Source organism: Heterodontus francisci, chromosome 3, assembly GCF_036365525.1.
Source record: "Heterodontus francisci isolate sHetFra1 chromosome 3, sHetFra1.hap1, whole genome shotgun sequence".
NCBI lineage: Eukaryota > Metazoa > Chordata > Chondrichthyes > Heterodontiformes > Heterodontidae > Heterodontus > Heterodontus francisci.
In genome coordinates this window covers 203,507,885-203,531,707 of record NC_090373.1, presented here as the reverse complement: position 1 = coordinate 203,531,707, position 23,823 = coordinate 203,507,885, and the positions used below count along the sequence as shown (strand labels likewise).

Sequence of the window (23,823 nt, the reverse complement as noted above, 5' to 3'; positions counted from 1 at the left end):
ACATAGTATACTGAAAAAGCGGCACAAATTCAACCTGCTCCCAATCACCAGAAAAGTGATGCATTGCGTCATCAACAGTGCTATCAAGTGGCACTTACCTACTGCTTACCAGTGTTCAGTTTGGTTTCTGAACAACTCAGCTTCAGAACTCATTATAGCATTGGTCCATACATGAGATCTGAATTTCAGAGATTCACTGCTGCCTCACAGTTTCAGGGGAGAAGCTTGCTGTGCAGAGTACTAAGTTATGAATAATTTTTCTTCAATTCCCATGCACATATTGATATGTGAGTGCTATGCTTCACTGGGATATCAATGTATTTTAAAAAACAGTCTTAATGTTTCCTTTGAAGAAAATATCCAAGTCCTAGAGATTTACTCATTAATAATGCATACTTTTCTCTTTCTTTAGTCCATTACTGTGCTAGATGGTTTAATGGAGGTTGGAGTGAATATTAATCAAGTGCAACTTAGACGGCTCTTTGTATTTGGGCTGATGTGGAGTGTTGGTGCCCTGTTGGAGCTTGACAGTAGAACTAAACTTGAGAATTTCCTCCGAACACACGGCAGCAAACTTGATCTACCTAAGATTCCCGCAAGTAGCACCGAGACCATGTTTGAATTTCTTGTTAATCAGAAAGGTATGAGCAATGAAATTATGTTTCAGATACATCGTTCAGAACTATGCACCTTATAAATAAGTAACATCGTAATTGCACAGTGTATCACTCTATTGGGACCAGTTTTCTGATTTAATGCTTCCATCATGGAGTCTTGAACACGAATAACACATATCAGGAATTGACACTTTCTTAAGTGCTTTTAAAGTTCTCATCCTTGTCTTCAAATGGTCTTGTCCTTTCCTATATCTGTAACCTCTTCCAGCTCTACAACCCTCCAAAATCTCTGCTCCTCCAATTCTGACTTTTTGCGCATCCCTGATTTTAATTGCTCCACCACTGGGGGCCATGCCTTCAACTGTCTCGGCCCGAAGTTCTGGAACTCTTTCTCTGTATCTCTCCACCGCTTTGCCTCACTCTTCTCCTTTAAGATGCTCCTTAAAACTACCTCTTTGGACAAGATTATGGTCATCTGTTCTAATATCTCCTTATGTGGCACATTATCAAAATTTATTTGATAATGCTCCTGTGAAATATTTTGGGAAGTTTTAAAATGGTAAAGGCACTATATAAATGCAATTTGTTGTTTCTATGTTATAGTTAAATAAAAATTAATAGCCAAGTTATGTGTTTTCCCTGTAAAGTGCCTAAAGTGATAGCAAGTTTTTCCTAGGTTTTTCTTTCGGTAAAATATGAGTTTATTACTGCACAGTATACGATTTCCCAGAATTAAAAAAAACAGGCCATTGTTATGAGCATGAATCAGCCTTCTTTTTACACTTGAAAACTGAGCAGTAGCCTTTCACCTGTAGCACAGAAGAAAGAAGAAAGAAAGGTATGTCTGCTTTTTTTGAACATTTTTCTTTCTTACAGTTGTCTTAAATATATAAAGCCATTTAAGATAGAAAGGTGGAAGATAATTGTGCTGTGTGGCACTACCACTATGTTAAATGGGATAGGTTCAGCACAGATCTAGCAGCTCAAAACTGAACATCCATGAAGCACTGTAGGCTATCAGCAGCAGCAGAATTGTATTCCACCAAAACCTGTAATCTCATGGCCTGGCATATCCCTCTATCAATACCATCATGCCAGGGGATCAACACTGGTTTAATGAGGAGTGCAGAAAAGCATCCCGGGAACAGCACCAGGCATTCCTAAAAATGAGGTGCCAACTTAGTGAAGCTAAAATGCAGGACTACCTGTATCAGGAACAGTAGCCATAGTGTTTATGTTACTGGACAAGTAATCCAGAAGCCTGGGCTAATGATATGTAGATATGAGTTCAAACCCTATCACGGCAGCTGGAGAACTTAAAATTCAATTATTTTAATAAATCTGGAATAAAGAGCTAGTATCAGCACAGTGGCAATGAAAAAACTGGATTGTCGAGAAAACCCATCTGGTTCACTTATGTCCTTGAGGGAAGGAAATCTGCTGTCCTTAACTGGTCTAGTCCACATGTGACTCCAGACCTGCAGCAATGTGGTTCATTCTTAACTGAAATAGCCTAGCTAGCCACTCAGTTATATGAAACCGCGACAAAAAAAGTTGAATAATAATAAAACCGAACTGAACATCTAGTGTCGACCTAAGCATGGGAGATGAAAAAGACACACCCAGGTCAGACAACCCTGCAAAGTCCTCCTCACTAACATCTTGTGCCAAAATTTGGAGAGATGTCCCACAGACTAGTTAAGCTACAGCCTGACAGTCATACCTTACAGCCGATGTCCTCGACTCCTCCTTTACCATCCCTGGGTATGTCCTATCCAGTGGTAGAGCAGACCCACCAGAGGTGATAGCACAGTGGTTTCCAGTCGGGAGGGAATAATCCTAGGAATTCTTAACATTGCCTCCTGAACTCATCAAGACTCAATGCATCTGGGCAAACAGCAAGGAAACCTCCTGCTGATTACCACCTTTCAACCTTTCTCAGTTGATGAATCAGTGCTCCTCCATGTTGGATACCCACTTGGAAGAAGCTCAGAAGGTAGCAAGGACACAGAACATACTGTGGGTGGAAGGACTTCAATGTACATCACCAAGAGTGCTTCGGTAGCACTACTACTAACTAAGCTGGCCAAGCCCTGAAGAACATAGCCGCCAGTTTGGGTCTGCGGCATATAGTGAGAGAACCAACACAAGGGAAAAAAGGATTTAACCTAATTCTCATCAAGCTACCTGTTGCAGATACGTCTATCTATGGCAGTATTAATAGGAGTGACAATGGTCCACAAAAAGCAGGACAAATCTACTCTGGTCAATTACTGCCCCATCAACCTACTCTCAATCATCAGTAAAGTGGTGGAAGGTGTCCTCAGCAGTGCTATCAGGAATTATTACTTAGCAACAACTTGCTCAACAATTCTCAGTTTTGGTTCCACCAAGGCTAATAGGCTGCAGACCACATTGCAGCTTTGGTCCAAACATGGACAAAAGAGTCAAATTCCAGAGGTGAGATGATAGTGACTACCCTTGACATCAAGGCAAATTTGACCAAGTGTGGCACCAAGGCGCCCGAGCAAAATTTAAGTCAATGGAAATTGGAGAAAACTCTATGCTGGTTGGAGTCATACCTATCACAAAGGAAGATGGCTGTAGTTGTTGGAGACCAATCATGTCAGCTTTGCAGGTGTTCCTCAGGGTAATGTCCGAGGCCCAAACAGCTTCAGCTGCTTCATCAATAACCTGCTCGTCAACATAAGGTCAGAAGTGGAGATGTCTGCTGATGATTGCTCAGTGTTCAGTACCATTTTGCAACTCCTCAGATACTGAAGCAGTCATCTCCCGGATGCAGCAACACCTGAACAATATTCGGGCTTGAGCTAATAAGTAGAAAGTAAGATTCACACCACACAAGTGTTAGGCAATGACCATTTCCCACAAGAGAAAATCTAACAACCTCCCTTTGACATTCAACAGCATTAATACACTGAATCCCACACCATCAACATTCTGAGGGTTACCATTGACTAGAAACTTAACTGGACCAGGCATATAAATACTGTGGCAACACGAGCAGGTCAGAAGTTGGGAATTCTGTGGCCAGTACTCACCTCCGGACTCTCCAAAGCCTGTCCACTATCTATAGGACATGTGCCAGATGTGTAATGGAATACTCTCCACTTACCTTTATTTATTTATTTTTTATTTTATTTATTTATTTAGAGATACAGCACTGAAACAGGCCCTTCGGCCCACCGAGTCTGTGCCGACCAACAACCACCCATTTACACGAATCCTACATTAACCCCATATTCTCTACCACATCCCCACCATTCTCCTATCACCTACTGGCTGCAGTCTGCAGCAACTCATCAAGCCTCCTTCGAGAACACCTTCCATATCCGTATCCTTTACCACCTAGGAGAACCAAGGATAGCAGAAGCATGGGAACCACCACCTGAAAGTTCCTCTCCCAGTCACACACCATCCTGAGTTGAAACAATATTACCATTCCTTCACTTTTGCTGAATCACAATTCCAGAATTCCATCCGTCATAGCACAGTGCCTTACACCGCATGTATTGCAGTGGTTCAAGAACGTGGTTCACCTTCTCAAGTTTAATTAGGGATGGGCCTTGCCAGTGATGCTCACATCCCAGAAACAAATAAAAGAAGAGTAACCACCGCACAGTCCTTATGGAGACAAGTTCCTTTCTTCACACGAGCAATAATCTCCATCATGAGATCGATTCAGAAAAGATCTAGAAATAACTTGATTGAATTTTTCAAGGCAGTGACGAGATGTGTAGACGAGTGTAAAGCAGTTGATGTAGTCCACATGGACTTCAGTAAGGCTTTTGATAATGTCCCGCATGGGAGATTGGTTAAAAAGGTAACAGTCCATAGGATCGAGGGAAATTAGGCAAATTGGATCCAAAATTGGCTGAGTGGCAGGAGGTAGAGGGTAATGGTCGAAAATCCCAAAGCCTTTTATTCATATATAAGGAGCAAGAGGGTAACGAGAGAAAGGATTGGCCCACTCAAGGACAAAGGAGGAAAGTTATGCGTGGAGTCAGAGAAAATGGGTGAGATTCTAAACGAGTACTTTGCATCGGTATTCACCGAGGAGAGGGACATGACGGATGTTGAGGTTAGGGACAGATGTTTGATTACTCGAGGTCAAGTCGGCATAAGAAGGGAGGAAGTGTTGGGTATTCTAAAAGGCATTAAGGTGGACAAGTCCCCAGGTCCGGATGGGATTTATCCCAGATTACTGAGGGAAGCGAGAGAGGAAATAGCTGGGGCCTTAACAGATATCTTTGCAGCATCCTTAAACACGGGTGAGGTCCCGGAGGACTGGAAAATTGCTAATGTTGTCCCCTTGTTTAAGAAGGGTAGCTGGGATAATCCAGGTAATTATAGACCGGTGAGCCTGACGTCAGTGGTAGGGAAGCTGCTGGAGAAGTTACTGAGGGATAGGATCTATTCCCATTTGGAAAAAAATGGGCTTATCAGTGATAGGCAACATGGTTTTGTGCAGGAAAGGTCATGTCTTACCAACTTAATAGAATTCTTTGAGGAAGTGACAAAGTTGATTGATGAGGGAAGGGCTGTAGATTTCATATACATGGACTTCAGTATGGTGTTTGATAAGGTTCCCCATGGTAGGCTGATGGAGAAAGTGAAGGTGCATGGGGTCCAAGGTGTACTAGCTAGATGGATAAAGAACTGGCTGGGCAACAGGAGACAGAGAGTAGCAGTGGAAGGGAGTTTCTCAAAATGGAGACGTGTGACCAGTGGTGTTCCACAGGGATCCGTGCTGGGACCACTGTTGTTTGTGATATACATAAATGATTTGGATGAAAGTATAGGTGGTCTGATTAGCAAGTTTGCAGGCGACACTAAGATTGGTGGAGTAGCAGATAGTGAAGGGGACTGTCAGAGAATACAGCAGAATATAGATAGACTGGAGAGTTGGGCAGAGAAATGGCAGATGGAGTTCAATCAGGGTAAATGCGAGGTGATGCATTTTGGAAGATCCAATTCAAGAGTGAAGTAAAAATTAAATGGAAAAGTCCTGGGGAAAATTGATGAACAGAGAGATTTGGGTGTTCCCTGAAGGTGGCAACGCAGGTCAATAGAGTGGTCAAGAAGGCATACGGCATGCTTTCCTTCATCGGACGGGGTATTGAGTACAAGAGTTGGCAGGTCATGTTACATTTGTGTAGGACTTTGGTTCGGCCACATTTGGAATACTGCGTGCAGTTCTGGTCGCCACATTACCAAAAGGATGTGGATGCTTTGGAGAGGGTGCAGAGGAGGTTCACCAGGATGTTGCCTGGTATGGAGGGCGCTCGCTATGAAGAGAGGTTGAGTAGATTAGGATTATTTTCATTAGAAAGACAGAGGTTGAGGGGGGACCTGATTGAGGTGTACAAAATCATGAGAGGTTTTGACAGGGTGGATAGCAAGAAGCTTTTTCCCAGAGTAGGGGATTCAATTACTAGGGGTCACGAGTTCAAAGTGAGAGGGGAAAAGTTTAGGGGGGATATGCGTGGAAAGTTCTTTACGCAGAGGGTGGTGGGTGCCTGGAACGCGTTGCCAGCGGAGGTGGTAGACGCGGGCACGAAAGCGTCTTTTAAGATGTATCTGGACAGATACATGAATGGGCAGGAAGTAAAGAGATACAGACCCTTAGAAAATAGGCGTCATGTTTAGATAGAGGATCTGGATTGGCGCATGCTTGGAGGGCCGAAGGGCCTGTTCCTGTGCTGTAATTTTCTTTGTTCTTTGTTCTTTGGTTGTTTTTGTGAGTGGAAGCCTGTGACCAGTGGTGTACCACAGGGATCGGTGCTGGGAGCCTTGCTGCTTGTAGTGTACATTAATGATTTGGACATGAAAATAGGAGGTATGATCAGTAAGTTCGCAGATGACACAAAAAGTGGTGGTGTCATAAATAGTGAGGAGGAAAGCCTTAGATTACAGGACAATATAGATGGGTGGAGAAGTGGCAAATGGAATTTAATCCTGAGAAGTGTGAGTGATACATTTCGGGAGGACTAACAAGGCAAGGGAATATACAATGGATGGTAGGACCCCAGGAAGTACAGAAGGTCAGAGGGACCTTGGTGTACTTGTCGATAGATCACTGAAGGCAGCAGCACAGGTAGATAAGGTGGTTAGGAAGGCATATGGGATACTTGCCTTTATTATCCGAGGCATAGAATATAAGAGCAGGGAGGTTATGATGGATAAAAGCAAAATACTGCGGATGCTGGAAATCTGAAATAAAAACAAGAAATGCTGGAACCACTCAGCAGGTCTGGCAGCATCTGTGGAAAGAGAAGCAGAGTTAACGTTTCGGGTCAGTGACCCTTCTTCGGAACTAGCAAATATTAGAAATGTCAAAGGTTATAAGCAAGTGAGGCGGGGGTGGGGCAAGAGATAACAAAGGAGAAGGTGTAGATTGGACAAGGCCACATAGCTGACCAAAAGGTCATGGAGCAAAGGCAAACAATATGTTAATGGCGTGTTGAAAGACAAAGCATTAGTGCAGATAGGGTGTTAACGGACTGAAGATTGAACAGCAGCAAGTACAAACATGAAAAAAAAACAGTGGGTAAGCAAATTGAACAAACTAAGATGAAATGAAATAAACAAAAAAAAATTGTAAAAAAGAAAAAAAGAAAAAATAACTAAAAATAAAAGTAAAATGGGGGGCCCGTCATGCTCTGAAATTATTGAACTCAATGTTCAGTCCGGCAGGCTGTAGTGTGCCTAATCGATAAATGAGATGCTGTTCCTCGAGCTTGCGTTGATGTTCACTTGAACCCTGCAGCAATCCCAGGACAGAGATGTGAGCATGAGAGCAGGGGGGAGTGTTGAAATGGCAAGCAACCGGAAGCTCAGGGTCCTGCTTGCAGACTGAGCGGAGGTGCTCTGCAAAGCCGTCACCCAGTCTGCGTTTGGTCTCCCCCATGTAGAGGAGACCACATTGTGAGCAGCGAATACAGTACACTACATTGAAAGAAGTACAAGTAAATCACTGCTTCACCTGAAAGGAGTGTTTGGGGCCTGGGATAGTGAGGAGAGAGGAGGTAAATGGGCAGGTATTACACCTCCTGCGATTGCAGGGGAAGGTGCCATGGGACGGGGACGAGGTGGTGGGTGTAATGGAGGAGTGGACCAGGGTGTCACGGAGGGAATGATCCCTTCGGAATGCTGACAGGGGGAGGGAGGGGAAGATGCGTTTGGTAGTGGCATCACGCTGGAGGTGGCGGAAATGGGGGAGGATGATCCTTTGGATATGGAGGCTGATGGGGTGGAAAGTGAGGACAAGGGGAACCCTATCACGGTTCTGGGAGGAAGGGGAAGGGGTGAGGGGAGAGGTGCGGGAAATGGGCCGGACACGGTTGAGGGCCCTGTCAACAACAGTGGGGGGGGGAATCCTCGGTTGAGGAAAAAGGAGGTCATATTAGAAGCACCGTCATGGCAGGTAGCATCATCAGAGCAGATGCGTCGGAGACGGAGAAACTGGGAGAATGGAATGGAGTCCTTACAGGAGGTAGGATGTGAAGAAGTCCAGTCCAGGTAGCTGTGGGAGTTGGTGGGCTTATAATGGATATTAATAGACAACCTATCCCCAGAGATGGAGACAGAGAAGTCGAGGAAGGGAAGGGAAATGTCAGAGATGGACCATGTAAAGGTGAGAGAAGGGTGGAAATTGGAAGCAAAGTTGATAAAGTTTTCCAGTTCAGGGCGGGAGCAGGAAACGGTACCGATGCAGTCATCAATGTACTGGAAAAAGAGTTTGGGGAGAGGGCCTGAGTAGGACTGGAACAAAGAATGCTCGACGTATCCCACAAAATGTCAGGCATAACTAGGACCCATGCGGGTACCCATAGCGACACCTTTTACATGAAGGAAGTGAGTGGAGTTGAAGGAGAAATTGTTCAATGTGAGAACAAGTTCAGCCAGGCAGAGGAGGGCGGTGGTGGATGGGGACTGGTTGGGTCTCTGTTCAAGGAAGAAGCGGAGAGCCCTTAAACCATCCTGGTGGGGGATGGAGGTGTAGAGCGATTGGACGTCCCTAGGGAAGAGGAGGTGGTTGGGACCAGGAAACTGGAAATTGTCAAAATGACGTAGGGCGTCAGAAGAGTCATGGATGTAGGTGGGAAGAGACTGGACCAGCGGAGAAAAGATAGAGTCAAGATAGGAAGAAATAAGTTCAGTGGGGCAGGAGCAGGCTGACACAATGGGTCTGCCGGGACAGTCCCGTTTGTGGATTTTGGGAAGGAGGTAGAAGCGGGCTGTCCGGGGTTGCAGGACCATGAGGTTAGAAGCTGTAGACGGAAGATCTCCAGAGGAGATGAGGTCAGTGACAGTCCTTTGGACAGTGGCTTGATGTTCGGTGGTGGGGTCATAGTCCAGAGGGAGGTAGGAAGAAGTGTCTGTGAGTTGGCGTTGAGCTTCTGCAAGGTAGAGGTCGGTACGCCATACAACAACAGCACCACCCTTGTCTGCAGGTTTGATGACCATGTCGGGGTTAGACCTGAGAGAACGGAGTGCCTCAAGTTCAGAGGGGGATAGGTTAGAGTGAGTGGTGGGGGGCAAAGAAATTGAGATGACCAATGTCTCACCAGCAGTTTTCAATGAAGAGATCAAGAGCGGGTAAGAGGCCAGGGGGAGGGGTCCAGGTAGAGGGAGAATGCTGGAGGCGGGTAAATGGGTCTGCTGGTCGGGGGGAGGACTCCTGGTCAAAGAAGTGAGCCGGGAGGCGGAGGCGACGGAAGAAGAGCTCAACGTCATGCCGAGCGCGAAAGTCATTGAGGTGGGGACGTCAGAGGATAAAACTGAGACCTTTGCTGAGTACAGAACATTCAGCATCAGAGAGGGGAAGGTCAGAGGGTATAGTGAATACACGGCAAGGGATCAGATCAGAAGGGGTGGAGTCAGAGGGAAGTGAAGCGGAAGGAGGATCTGGAGGAGCATTCGCCCCCATCAGCTCCTGGAGCTTGCGTTCCTTGACATCTGAAAGGAAGAAAAAAAGTTTTTTGTTGATGCTTCGGATGAGATGAAAGAGGAAATGAAACTGCGGAGTCGAACAACTTTGAGATAAGGTGAGGCGGTGCTGCTGGAGAGAGAGGTTCAGTGTGTGCATGTGGCGGCGCATAGCACTGAGTGTGGATCTCAGAATGCGGCGAGATTATGAGGTTATGAGGTTGAGGTTATGATGGAGCTGTATAAAATGCTAGTTAGGCCACAGCTGGAGTACTGTGTACAGTTCTGGGCACCACACTGCAGGACGGATGTAATTGCACTGGAGAGGGTGCAGAGAAGATTCACCAGGATTTTGCCTGGGCTGGAGCATTTCAGCTGTGAAGAGAGACTGAAAAGGCTAGGGTTGCTTTCCTTAGAGCAGAGAAGGCTGAGGGGGGTCATGATTGAGGTATACAAAATTATGAGGGGCATTGATAGGTTAGATAGGAAGAAACGTTTTCCCTTAGCAGAGGGGTCAATAACCAGGGGCATAGATTTTAGATAAGGGGCAGGAGGTTTAGCGGGGATTTGAGGAAAAATGTTTTCACCCAGAGGGTAGTTGGAAGCCTGAATGCACTGCCTGAAGGGGTGGTTGAGGCAGGAATTCTCACAACATTTAAGAAGTATTTAGATGAACACTTGAAATGCCACAGCAGACAAGGCTATAGGCCAAGTGCTGGCAAATGGGATTAGAATAATTAGGTGCTTAATGGCCAAAGGGCCTGTTTCTGTGCTGATTAACTCTATGTCTCTATGATTCTAAGTTCAAAACTGGACGTTCATGAGGCGCTGTGGGCAATCAGCAAAATTGTGTTCCACCACAATCTGTAAACTCATGGCTCTGCTGTCCCTCATTTTACCATACCATCAAGCCAGGGTCCGACCATCATTGAAAGCGGAGTGTAGGACAGCATGCCAGGAGCAGCACGAGGCATAGCTAAAAATGAGGAGCCACCCTGGTGAACCTACAACAGAGGAGCTCATACATGTAAAACAGCAGAACTAAATGATTCTGAAATGAACAGGTCAGATTAAACCTTTGCAGTCCTGCTACATCCAATCGTGAATGGCAGCAAACAATTAAACAACTAACCAGGGGCAGGCTCTACGAACATCCTTGTCATCAGTGATGGCAGAGCACAGCACGTGAGTACAAAAGACAAAGCTGAAGTGTTTGCAACCAGCTTCAATGAAAAGTGCTGAGTAGTTGATCCATCTCGGCTTCTCCCTGGGGTCCCAGCATCTCAAAAGCCAGTCTTCAGCCAATTCTATTTCCTCCACATATTGTCAAGAAATGGCTGAGCAAAGTCTATGGACCTTGACTACAATTTTTTTTTCAATATTCATACATGGGATGTGGCAAGGCCCACTCCTAATTGCCTTGGAGAGGGTGTCAGTGAGCTGTCTTCTTGAACCACTGAAATCCACATGGTGTAGGTACACCCTTGGAGACATGGCTGCAAGGTGACCAGGGGTGGGAAATGAACATCCAGGGATATTCAGTATTTAGGAAGAACAGACAAAAAGCAAAAGGTGGTGGAGTTGCATTGCTGGTTAAAGAGGAAATTAACGCAATAGTGAGGAAAGATATTAGCTCTGACGATGTGGAATCTGTATGGGTAGAGCTGAGAAACATTAAGGGGCAAAAAACGTTATTGGGGGTTGTATATCGACCCCCAAACTGTAGTGGTGATGTTGGGAATGGCATTAAACAGGAAATTAGAGACACATGCGATAAAGGAACATCTGTAATTATGGGTGAGTTTAATCTGCATATAGATTGGACAAATCAAATTAGTCACAATACCGCAGAGGAGGAATTCTTGGAATGTATACAGGATGGTTTTCTGGACCAATACGTTGAGGAACCAACTAGAGAACAGGCCATCCTAGACTGGGTATTGTGTAATGAGAGAGGAATAATTGACAATCTAGTGATGTGAGACCCCTTGGGGATGAGCGACCTTAACATGATAACATTCTTCATCAAGATGGAGAGTGACGTAGTTGATTCTGAGACAAGGGTCCCGAATCTTAGTAAAGGAAACTACAAAGATATGAGGTACAAGTTGGCCACGACGGATTGGGAAACGTTACTTAAAGGTATGATGGTGGATAGGCAATGGCAAACATTTAAAGAGCGCATGGATGAACTGCAACAATTGTTTATTCCTGTCTGACGCAAAAGTAAAACAGGAAACCATGGCTTACAAGGGAAATTAGAGACAGCATTAGATCCAAGGAAGAGGCATATAAATTTGCCAGGAAAAACAACAGACCTGAGGATTGGGAGCAGTTTAGAATTCAGCAAAAGAGGACCAAGGGATTTAATAAGAAGGGGAAAATAGAGTACGAGAGCAAGCTTGCGGGGAACATAAGAACTGACAGTAAAAGTTTCTATAGGTATGTGAAGAGAAAAAGATTGGTGAAAACAAATGTAGGTCCCTTGCAGTCAGAAACAGGGGAATTTATTATGGGGAATAAAGAAATGGCTGACCAACTAAGTGCATACTTTGGTTCTGTCTTCACAAAGGAGGACACAAATATCAAAGAACAAAGAACAAAGAAAATTACAGCACAGGAACAGGCCCTTCGGCCCTCCAAGCCTGCGCCGATCCAGATCCTCTACCTAAACAAGTTGCCTATTTTCTAAGGGTCTGTATCTCTTTGCTTCCTGCCCATTCATGTATCTGTCTAGATACATCTTAAAAGACGCTATCGTGTTTGCATCTACCACCTCCGCTGGCAACGCGTTCCAGGCACCCACCACCCTCTGCGTAAAGAACTTTCCATGCATATCCCCCCTAAACTTTACCCCTCTCACTTTGAACTCGTAACCCCTAGTATTTGAATCCCCCACTCTGGGAAAAAGCTTCTTGCTATCCACCCTGTCTATACCTCTCATGATTTTGTACACCTCAATCAGGTCCCCCCTCAACCTCCGCCTTTCTAATGAAAATAATCCTAATCTACTCAACCTCTCTTCATAGCTAGCGCCCTCCATACCAGGCAATATCCTGGTGAACCTCCTCTGCACCCTCTCCAAAGCATCCACATCTTTTTGGTAATGTGGCGACCAGAACTGCACGCAGTATTCCAAATGTGGCCAAATGTTGCCACCTTCAGGGAACAATGGACCTGAACACCCAAATCTCGCTGTTCATCAATTTTCCCCAGGACTTTTCCATTTACTGTATAGTTCACTCTTGAATTGGATCTTCCAAAATGCATCACCTCGCATTTACCCTGATTGAACTCCATCTGCCATTTCTCTGCCCAACTCTCCAATCCATCTATATTCTGCTGTATTCTCTGACAGTCCCCTTCACTATCTGCTACTCCACCAATCTTAGTGTCGTCTGCAAACTTGCTAATCAGACTTTCCTCCAAATCATTTATGTATATCACAAACAACAGTGGTCCCAGCACGGATCCCTGTGGAACACCACTGGTCACACGTCTCCATTTTGAGAAGCTCCCTTCCACTGCTACTCTCTGTCTCCTGTTGCCCAGCCAGTTCTTTATCCATCTAGCTAGTACACCCTGGACCCCATGCGACTTCACTTTCTCCATCAGCCTACCATGGGGAACCTTGTCAAACGCCTTACTGAAGTCCATGTATATGACATCTACAGCCCTTCCCTCATCAATCAACTTCGTCACTTCCTCAAAGAATTCTATTAAGTTGGTAAGACATGACCTTCCCTGCACAAAACCATGTTGCCTATCACTGATAAGCCCATTTTCTTCCAAATGGGAATAGATCCTATCCCTCAGTATCTTCTCCAGCAGCTTCCCTACCACTGACGTCAGGCTCACCGGTCTATAATTACCTGGATATCCCTGCTACCCTTCTGAAACAAGGGGACAACATTAGCAATTCTCCAGTCCTCCGGGACCTCACCCGTGTTTCAGGATGCTGCAAAGATATCTGTTAAGGCCCCAGCTATTTCCTCTCTCGCTTCCCTCAGTAATCTGGGATAGATCCCATCCGGACCTGGGGACTTGTCCACCTTAATGCCTTTTGGAATACCCAACATTTCCTCCCTCCTTATGTCGACTTGACCTAGAGTAATCAAACATCCGTCCCTAACCTCAACATCCTTCATGTCCCTCTCATGCCGATGCAAAGTACTCGTTTAGAATCTCACCCATTTTCTCTGACTCCACGCATAACTTTCCTCCTTTGTCCTTGAGTGGGCCAATCCTTTCTCTAGTTACCCTCTTGCTCCTTATATATGAATAAAAGGCTTTGGGATTTTCCTTAACCCTGTTTGCTCAAGATATTTCATGACCCCTTTTAGCCCTCTTAATTCCTCGTTTCAGATTGGTCCTACGTTCCCGATATTCTTCCAAAGCTTCGTCTTTCAGAAATGTTGGGGAACACAGGGCTTAGTGGGAGATAGGAACTGAAAGAAATCAATATTAGTAGAAAAATGGTGTTGGAGAAATTGATGGGATTGAAGGCCAATAAATCCCCAGGGCCTGATGATATGCATCCCAGAGTACTTAAGGAAGTGGCCCCAGAAATAATGGATGCATTGGTGGTCATCTTCCAAGATTCTATAGACTCTGGAACAGTTCCTACAGATTGGAGGGTAGCTAATGTAACCCCACTATTTAAAAAGGGAGGTCGAGAGAAAGCAGGGAATTATAGACGAGTCAGCCTGACATTGGTAGTGGGGAAAATTCCAGAGTCCGTTCTCCAAGATTTTATAGCAGAGCACTGAGAGAACAGTGGTAGAATCGGGCAGAGTCAGCATGGATTTATGAAAGGGAAATCATGCTTGACAAATCTACTAGAATTCTGCAAGGATGTAACTAGTAGAGTTAATGAGGGCGAGCCGGTGGATGTGGTTTATTTGCACTTTCAAAAGGGTTTCAACAAAGTCCCACATAAGAGATTAAAGCGCATGGGATTGGGGGTGGTGTACTGCGATGGATAGAAAATTGGTTGGCGGACAGGAAACAAAGAGCAGGGATAAATGGGTCTTTTTCCGAATGGCAGGCAGTGACTAGTGGGATACCGCAGGGATCGGTGCTCGGACCCCAGCTATTCACAATATACATTAATGATTTAAATGAGGAAACTAAATGTAATATCTCCATATTTGCAGGTGACACAAAACTGGGTGGGAGGGTGAGTTGTGAGGAGGATGCAGAGAGGCTTCAGGGTGATTTGGACAAGTTGAGTGAGCAGGATAATGCATGGCAGATGCAGTATAATGTGGATAAATGTGAGGTTATCCATTTTGGTAGTAAAAACAGGAAGGCAGATTATTATCTGAATGGCTATAAAGTGAGAGAGGGGAATATGCAGTTAGACCTGGGTGTTCTCGTACACCAGTTGCTGAAGGTAAGCATGCAGGTGCAACAGGTGTTAAGAAAGGCAAGTGGTATGTTGGCCTTCATAGCGAGAGGATTCAAATGCAGAAGCAGGGATGTCTTGCTGCAATTATACTGGGCCTTGGTGAGGCCACACCTGAAATATTGCGTGCAGTTTTGGTCTCCTTATCTGAGGAAGGATGTTCTTGCTATCGAGGGAGTGCAACGAAGGTTTACCAGACTGATTCCTGGGATGGTGGGACTGACGTATGAGAGATTGAGTCGGTTAGGATTATATTTGCTGGAGTTCAGATGAGTGAGGGGGGATCTCATAGAAACTTATAAAATTCTAACAGGACTTGACAGGGTAGATGCAGGAAGGATGTTCCCGATGGTGGGGGAGCCCAGGACCAGGGATCATAGTCTAAGGATATGGGGTAAACCATTCAGGACTGAGATGAGGAGAAATTTCTTCACCCAGAGAGTGGTGAGCCTGTGGGATTCGCTACCATAGAAAGCAGTTGAGGCCAAAATGTTGTATGTTTTCAAGAAGGAGCTAGATATAGCTCTTGGGTCGAAAGGGATCAAAGGATATGGGGCGATAGCGGGAACAGGCTACTGAGTTGGATGATCAGCCATGATCATAATGAATGGTGGAGCAGGCTCGAAGGGCTGAATGGCCTACTCCTGCTCCTATTTTCTATGTTTCTATGTTTGTATACCCACGGGCTGGATTTCATGTCCAGCGGCAGATGAAATGCAGAATGCGCGCCGCCATGCCGCCGTGATCTCGTGCATGGCGGCTCATGATAATATGTCAGTTGGGCCGCCCCCGCCTCACAATCATATGGTGGGGGCGGGCTCTGCGATGTCAGCAACGGCATCAACTGCCTCTGCACGGGCGCTGGAGCCATTTTTAATGGGCAGCCAGACCTGCTGCTAAATTTAAATATTTAAACCCATAGCCCTTCCCCCTTCACTAACTACACTTACATATAATATTTGCCCTCTCCTCCCCCTGCAAAACACTTACATGGAAGATTTGACCTTCCCCCCGCCCCCCGCCATCCTCCTGCAACTGCTCAAAGTAGAGAGGTCACCCCTCCCCAACTCGGCTACATTATTAATGCTGATTGAATATGAATGTATTCATGTGCTTGGTTTAAATATTTAAAGTTGGGTCTCATAACCCAGCAGCAGGAGGGCCACCATGAGCCTCGCTGCGCCAGGAAGATTGAGCCTGGCACTCCCAGCGTCAAGCTCCGTGGTGGGCCACTGCTGGAACGATCTTCCAGTCCCCTTCGCCACAGAGCCTGACGTTGGAACCTCAACAAAATTCAGCCCACAGTGCTAATGATGAGGGCATTCCAGGCTTTTGACCCAGCGGCAGTAAAGAAACAGCAATATATCCAAGTCAGGATGGAGTGTGATTTGGAGGGTTGCTTGCAGATGGTGATTTTCTCATGCGTCTGCTGCCCATGTCGTTCTGGGTGCTGGAGGTTATGGGTTTGGAAGGTGCTGTTGAACGAGTCTTGGCAAGTTGCTGCACTGCATCTTGTAGATGGTTCACACTGCAACCACAGTCCGCCTGTGGTGGAGGGAGTAAATGTTTAAGGTGGTCAATGGAGTGCCAATCAAGCTTTGTCCTCGATGCTTTTAAACTTCTTGAGTGTTGTTGGAGCTGCACTCATCCAGGCAAGTGGAGAGTATTCCATCACACTCCTGACTTATGCCTTGTAGATGGTGGACAGGCTTTGGGGAGTCAGGAAGTGAGATACCCCAGAATTCCCAACCTCTGATCTAGTCTTGTACTCACAGTATTTATGTGGCTGTTTTAGTTAAGTTCCTGGTCAATGGTGAGCCCCCAGAATGTTGATAGCGGGAGATTAACCAATAGTAATGCTGTTGAATGTTAAGTGTGGAGCACAAAGTCATCAGGGAACAGATTGCTTTGTAAAACAAGTGCTAAAGTCGGGATTTTGGTACAAGTATGATCTTGGTAAGTATTACTCAAGCTGGAATTGAGATTAACATTTAGAATTTGACTTGCAATTTTATAACTGCAAAAGAAACTGCAAGCTAGTTAAGAAGCAAAGTAAAGGAGGCTGGGATCCAAGCAGAGCAGCATAAAGGAGGCAGGGAGCGGGTCAGGCTGTGATCTGTAATCTGTGAGTCTGAATCAAATGGAAGGAAAAAATTGTGAAGTGATGTCGTCGGCACAATGAGTCACAGGGGTTAGGTAGACTGGTATGCTTTTAATTTAATTAAGCGACTATAAAGTAAGACTTGATTAATTAATTAGTCCAAAACTAAAACCAATTGGATAGCTTATCATATAATTACAAACAGTGCTCAATTAATTAATCAGATCTAGGGTATAAAGTTAAAACTAAATAACAGGGACAGTAATACTAAATGGTTCTAAATTTTTCAGTAAATTAAAATCTGAGGTATATAGATCATAATAGTTAAATAAAAACATTTAAGTTGAACCCTCTATAAAATATAGTGACTTCAGCACAAAGGAAGCATCTGACTTGTGAGCAGCTGGTGAATCTTTATTTACTTAAAGCTTAAGTTTAATAGTCTAATAAATAGAGGTCTGGCTGGGCATTTCACTCGCATGGAGTGTACAGCCTGTTCCATGTGGGAAGTCCAAGATACTTTTCACGTCCTGGACAACCACGTGTACAATAAGTGCTGTCAAATGGAGCAGGTTGACCACCGAATTTCGGAGTTTGACCAGCAGCTTACGCCACTTGCAGTGCATCCATGAGGCTGAGAGTTTCGTGGAGAACATATTAAGGGTATGCAGGCAGAGAGGGAATCGATGACCACCAGGCAGTCAAAGAGGACCAGGCAGGCAGTGCAGGAGACCCCTGAGCCACCTTGCCCTCCAACCAGTATTAAAATCTAAATATTGCTGAGAGTGATGGTTCTGGGGAGTGGAGCCAGAGTCAAGTCCATGGCATCATGGCTGGCTTAGCTGTATGGGGGTGGGGTGGGGGGGGCGGGTTTGCAGGAGGAAGATTGGGAAAGCAATAATGACAGTGGATTCAACAGTTTGGGGAACAGACAGGCATTTCTGTAGCCGCAGATGTGAATCTAACATGATAGAATTCTTCTTCAAGATGGAGAGTGAGAGAGTTGATTCCGAGACTCGGGTCCTGAATCTAAATAAAGGAAAATATGAAGGTATGAAGTGCGAGTTGGCTATGAGAGATTTGGGAATGTTACTTAAAGGGTTGACAGTGGATGGGCAATGGCTAGTATTTAACGAGCGCATGGATGAATTACAACAATTGTTCATTCCTGTCTGGCACAAAAATAAAACAGGAAGGGTGGCTCAACCATGGCTTACAAAAGAAATTAGGGATAGTATTAGATCCAAGGAGGAGAAATATAAAATGGCCAGAACAAGCAGCAAACCTGAGGATTGGGAGCAGTTTAGAATTCAGCAAAGGAGGCCAAAGGGATTGATTAAGAAGGGGAAAAAGAGTATGAGAGTAAGCTTGCAGAGAACATAAAAACTGACTGCAAAAGCTTCTATAGATATGTGAAGAGAAAAAAATTAGTGAAGACAAGTGTGGGTCTCTTACAGTCAGAAACGGGGCAATTTATAATGGGGAGCAAAGAAATGGCAGACCAATGAAATACATAGTTTGGTTCTGTCTTCACAAAGGAGGACACAAATTATCTCCCAGAAATGTTGGGGAACATAGGGTCTAGTGAGAAGGAGGAACTGTATGAAATCAGTATTAGTAGGGAAATTGTATTAGGGAAATTGATGGGATTGAAGGCTGATAAATCCCCAGGACCTGATAATCTCCATTCCAGAGTACTTAAGGAAGTGGCCCTAAAAATAGTAGATACATAGCTGGTCATTTTTCAAGATTCTATAGACTCTGGAACAGTTCCAATGGATTGGAGGGGAACTAATTGTAACCCCACTATTTTAAAATCAAGGTAGAGAGAAAACAGGGAATTATAGATCGGTTAGCCTGACATCAGTCGTGGGGAAAATGCTAGAGTCTATTATAAAAGTTGTAATAGCAGAGCACTTGGAAAACAATGACAGGATCGGACAAAGTCAACATGGATTTACGAAAGGGAAATCATGCTTGACAAATCTACTGGAATTTTTTGAGGATGTAACTTGTAGAATAGATAAGAGAGAACCAGTGGATGTGGTGTATTTGGACTTTCAGAAGGCTTTTGATAAGGTGCCACATAAGAGATTAGCATGGGATTGGGGGTAAGGTACTGACATGGGTAGAGAACTGTCTGGCAGACAGGAAACAAAGAGCAGGAATAAATGGGTCTTTTTCTGAGTGGCAGCCAGTGACTAGTCAGTGCTAGGACCCCAGCTATTCACACTATATATATGAATGATGTAGATGAGGGAATTCAATGTAATATATCCAAGTTTGCAGATGACACAAAGCAGGGTGGGAGTATGAGCTGTGAGGAGGATGCAGAGAAGCTCCAGTGTGATTTGGACAGGTTGAGTAAGTGGGCAAATACTTGGCAGATGCAGTATAATGTGGATAAATGTGAGGTTATCCACTTTGGTGGCAAAAACAGAAAGGCAGATTATTATCTGAACGGCGATAGATTGGGAAAGGGGGAGGTGCAGCAAGACCTGGGTGTCCTTGTGCACCAGTCGCTGAAAGTAAGCATATAGGTGCAGCAAGCATTTAACAAGACAAATGGTATGTTGGCCTTCATAGCGACAGGATTCGAGTTCAGATGCAAGGATGTCATGCTGCAATTATACAAGGCCTTGGTGAGACCACACCTTGAGTATTGTGTGCAGTTTTGGTCTCCTTATCTGAGGAAGGATGTTCTTGCTATGGAGGGAGTGCAGTGAAGGTTCACCAGACTGGTTCCTGGGATGGTAGGACTGACGTATGAAGAGAGATTGGGTCGATTAGGCTTGTACTCGCTAGAGTTTAGAAGAATGAGAGGGGATCTCATAGAAACCTACAAAATTCTAACAGGACTGGACAGACTAGATGCAGGAAGGATATTCCAGATGGTGGGGGAGTCCAGAACTAGGGGTCACAGTCTAAGAATAAGGCGTAAGCCATTTAGGACTGAGATGAGGAGGGATTTCTTCACCCAGAGAGTGGTTAACCTGTGGAATTCTCTACCACAGAAAGCAGTTGAGGCCAAATCATTAAATATATTCAAGACAGAGTTAGATGTAGTTCTTAGGACTAAAGGGATCAAGGGATACGGGGAGAAAGCGGGAATAGGGTAATGAGTTTGGATGATCCGCCCTGATCGTATTGAATGGCGGAGAAGGCTCGAAGGGCCGAATAGCCTACCCCTGCTCCTATTTTTCTATATTTCTAAGATAGATTTCTAGAATAGTGGGAATGGAGGTAAAGGCAGTTGTATGTTCCTCCTGCAGAATGTGGGAGGTAGGGGTCGCCAAGAGTGTCCCTGCTGACTGCATCTGCGGGAAGTGCACCCAACTCCAGCTCCTCGCAGACCGCGTTAGGGAACTGGAGCTGGAGCTGGATGAACTTCGGATCATTCGGGAGGCGGAGGGGATTATTGACAGGAGTTATAGGGAGGCAGTCACACCTCAGGTAAAAGAAGTAGGTAGATGGGTTACCGTCAGGGGAAGGAAAGGGAACCAGCAGGTAGTGCAGGGATCCCCTGTGGCCGTTTCCCTCAACAACAGGTATACCGTTTTGGATACTGTTGGGGGGGACGACTTACTAGGGGTAAGCAATGGGGTGCAGGTCTCTGGCACAGAGTCTGTCCCTGTTGCTCAGAAGGGAAAGGGGAAGAGGAGCAGAGCATTAGTCATTGGGGACTCCATAGTTAGGGGAACAGATAGGAGGTTCTGTGGGAACGAGAGAGACTCACGGTTGGTGTGTTGCCTCCCAGGTGCCAGGGTACGTGATGTCTCTGATCGTGTTTTTGGGATCCTTAAGGGGGAGGGGGAGCACCCCCAAGTCGTGGTCCACATAGGCACCAACAACATAGGTAGGAAGAGAGATGGGGATTTAAGGCAGAAATTCAGGGAGCTAGGGTGGAAGCTTAGAGCGAGAACAACCAGAGTTGTTATCTCTGGGTTGTTGCCCGTGCCACGTGCTAGCGAAGAGAGGAACAGGGAGAGAGAGGAGTTGAACACGTGGCTGCAGGGATGGTGTAGGAGGGAGGGTTTTGGTTTCCTGGATAATTGGGGCTCTTTCTGGGGTAGGTGGGACCTCTACAAACAGGATGGTCTTCACCTGAACCAGAGGGGTACCAATATCCTGGGGGGGAGATTTGTTAGTGCTCTTCGGGGGGGTTTAAACTAAATCAGCAGGGGAATGGGAACCTAAATTGTAGTTCCAGTGTACAGGCTGTTGAGAGTAGTGAGGTAGGGGATAAGGTTACAGGGACGCAAGAGGGCACTGGCAAGCAAGAACTTGGTTTAAAGTGTGTCTATTTCAACGCCAGGAGCATCCGGAATAAGGTGGGTGAGCTTGCAGCATGGGTTGGTACCTGGGATCCTGATGTTGTGGCCATTTCAGAGACATGGGTAGAGCAGGGGCAGGAATGGATGTTGCAGGTTCCGGGATTTAGATGTTTCAGTAAGAACAGAGAAGAGGGTAAAAGAGGGGGGGGTGTGGCATTGTTAATCAAGGAAAGTATTACAGCGGCAGAAAGGACGTTTGAGGACTCGTCTACTGAGGTAGTATGGGCCGAGGTTAGAAACAGGAGAGGAGAGGTCACCCTGTTGGGAGTTTTCTATAGACCTCCGAATAGTTCCAGAGATGTAGAGGAAAGGATAGCGAAGATGATTCTCGACAGGAGCGAGAGTAACAGGGTAGTGGTTATGGGGGACTTTAACTTTCCAAATATTGACTGGAAATACTATAGTTCGAGGACTTTAGATGGGTCTGTTTTTGTTCAGTGTGTGCAGGAGGGTTTTCTGACACAGTATGTGGACAGGCCAACCAAGGGCGATGCCACATTGGATTTGGTACTGGGTAATGAACCCGGCCAGGTGTTCGATTTAGATGTAGGTGAGCACTTTGGCGATAGTGATCACAATTCAGTTAGGTTTACCTTAGCGATGGGCAGGGACAGGTATATACCGCAGGGCAAGAATTATAGCTGGGGGAAAGGAAATTATGACACGATTAGGCAAGATTTAGGATGTGTAGGATGGGGAAGGAAACTGCAGGGGATGGGCACAAACGAAATGTGGAGCTTATTCAAGGAGTAGCTAATGCGAGTCCTTGATAAGTATGTACCTGTCAGGCAGGGAGGAAGTTGTCGAGCGAGGGAGCCGTGGTTTACTCAAGAAGTTGAAGCGCTTGTCAAGAGGAAGAGGGCGGCTTATGTTAGGATGAGACGTGAAGGCTCAGTTAGGGCGCTTGAGAGTTACAAGCTAGCCAGGAAGGATCTAAAGGGAGGGCTAAGAAGAGCAAGGAGAGGACACGAGAAGTCATTGGCGGATAGGATCAAAGAAAACCCTAAGGCTTTCGATAGGTATATCAGGAATAAAAGAATGATAAGAGTTAGAACAGGGCCAATCAAGGATAGTAGTGGGAAGTTGTGTGCGGAATCAGAGGAGATAGGGGAAGCGTTAAATGAATATTTTTTGTCAGTATTTACAGTAGAGAAAGAAAATGTTGCCGAGGAGATTACTGAGATACAGCCTACTAGGCTAGATGGGATTGAGATTCACAAGGAGGAGGTGTTATCAATTTTGGAAAGAGTGAAAATAGATAAGTCCCCTGGGCCAGATGGGATTTATCCTAGGATTCTCTGGGAAGCCAGGGAGGAGATTGCAGAGCCGTTGTTGTTGATCGTTATGTCGTCATTGTCGACAGGAGTAGTGCCGGAAGACTGGAGGATAGCAAATGTTGTCCCCTTGTTCAAGAAGGGGAGTAGAGACAGCCCTGGTAATTATAGACCTGTGAGCCTTACTTCGGTTGTGGGTAAAATGTTGGAAAGGGTTATAAGAGATAGGATTTATAATCATCTTGAAAAGAATAAGTTCATTTGCGATAGTCAGCACGGTTTTGTGAAAGGTAGGTCGTGCCTTACAAACCATATTGAGTTTTTCGAGAAGGTGACCAAACAGGTGGATGAGGGTAAAGCCGTGGATGTGGTGTATATGGATTTCAGTAAGGCGTTTGATAAGGTTCCCCACGGTAGGCTATTGCAGAAAATACGGAAGTATGGGGTTGAAGGTGATTTAAAGCTTTGGATCAGAAATTGGCTAGCTGAAAGAAGACAGAGGGTGGTGGTTGATGGCAAATGTTCATCCTGGAGTTTAGTTACTAGTGGTGTACCGCAAGGTTCTGTTTTGGGGCCACTGCTGTTTGTCATTTTTATAAATGACCTGGATGAGGGTGTAGAAGGGTGGGTTAGTAAATTTGCGGATGACACGAAGGTCGGTGGAGTTGTGGATAGTGTCGAAGGGTGTTGTAGGGTACAGAGGGACATAGATAGGCTGCAGAGCTGGGCTGAGAGATGGCAAATGGAGTTTAATGCAGAGAAGTGTGAGGTGATTCACTTTGGAAGGAGTAACAGCAATGCAGAGTACTGGGCTAATGGGAAGATTCTTGGTAGTGTAGATGAGCAGAGAGATCTTGGTGTCCAGGTACATAAATCCCTGAAAGTTGCTACCCAGGTTAATAGGGCTGTTAAGAAGGCATATGGTGTGTTAGCTTTTATTAGTAGGGGGATCGAGTTTCGGAGCCACGAGGTCATGATGCAGCTGTACAAAACTCTGGTGAGGCCGCACCTTGAGTATTGCGTGCAGTTCTGGTCACCGCATTATAGGAAGGATGTGGAAGCTTTGGAAAGGGTGCAGAGGAGATTTACTAGGATGTTGCCTGGTATGGAAGGAAGGTCTTACGAGGAAAGGCTGAGG

The 23,823-nt window shown here is 45.5% G+C and overlaps 1 protein-coding gene across 1 annotated transcript in view; it reads left to right on the top strand.

The window, feature by feature from the left end:
• LOC137367180 (dynein axonemal heavy chain 8-like) overlaps nucleotides 1-23,823 on the top strand; it is a 2,531,605-nt gene that overhangs the window by 1,486,515 nt on the left and 1,021,267 nt on the right. Inside the window, exon 125 of the mRNA XM_068028616.1 lies at nucleotides 413-641. Coding sequence (XP_067884717.1) covers nucleotides 413-641 — 229 coding nt within the window. The remainder of the gene's footprint in view (nucleotides 1-412; nucleotides 642-23,823) is intronic.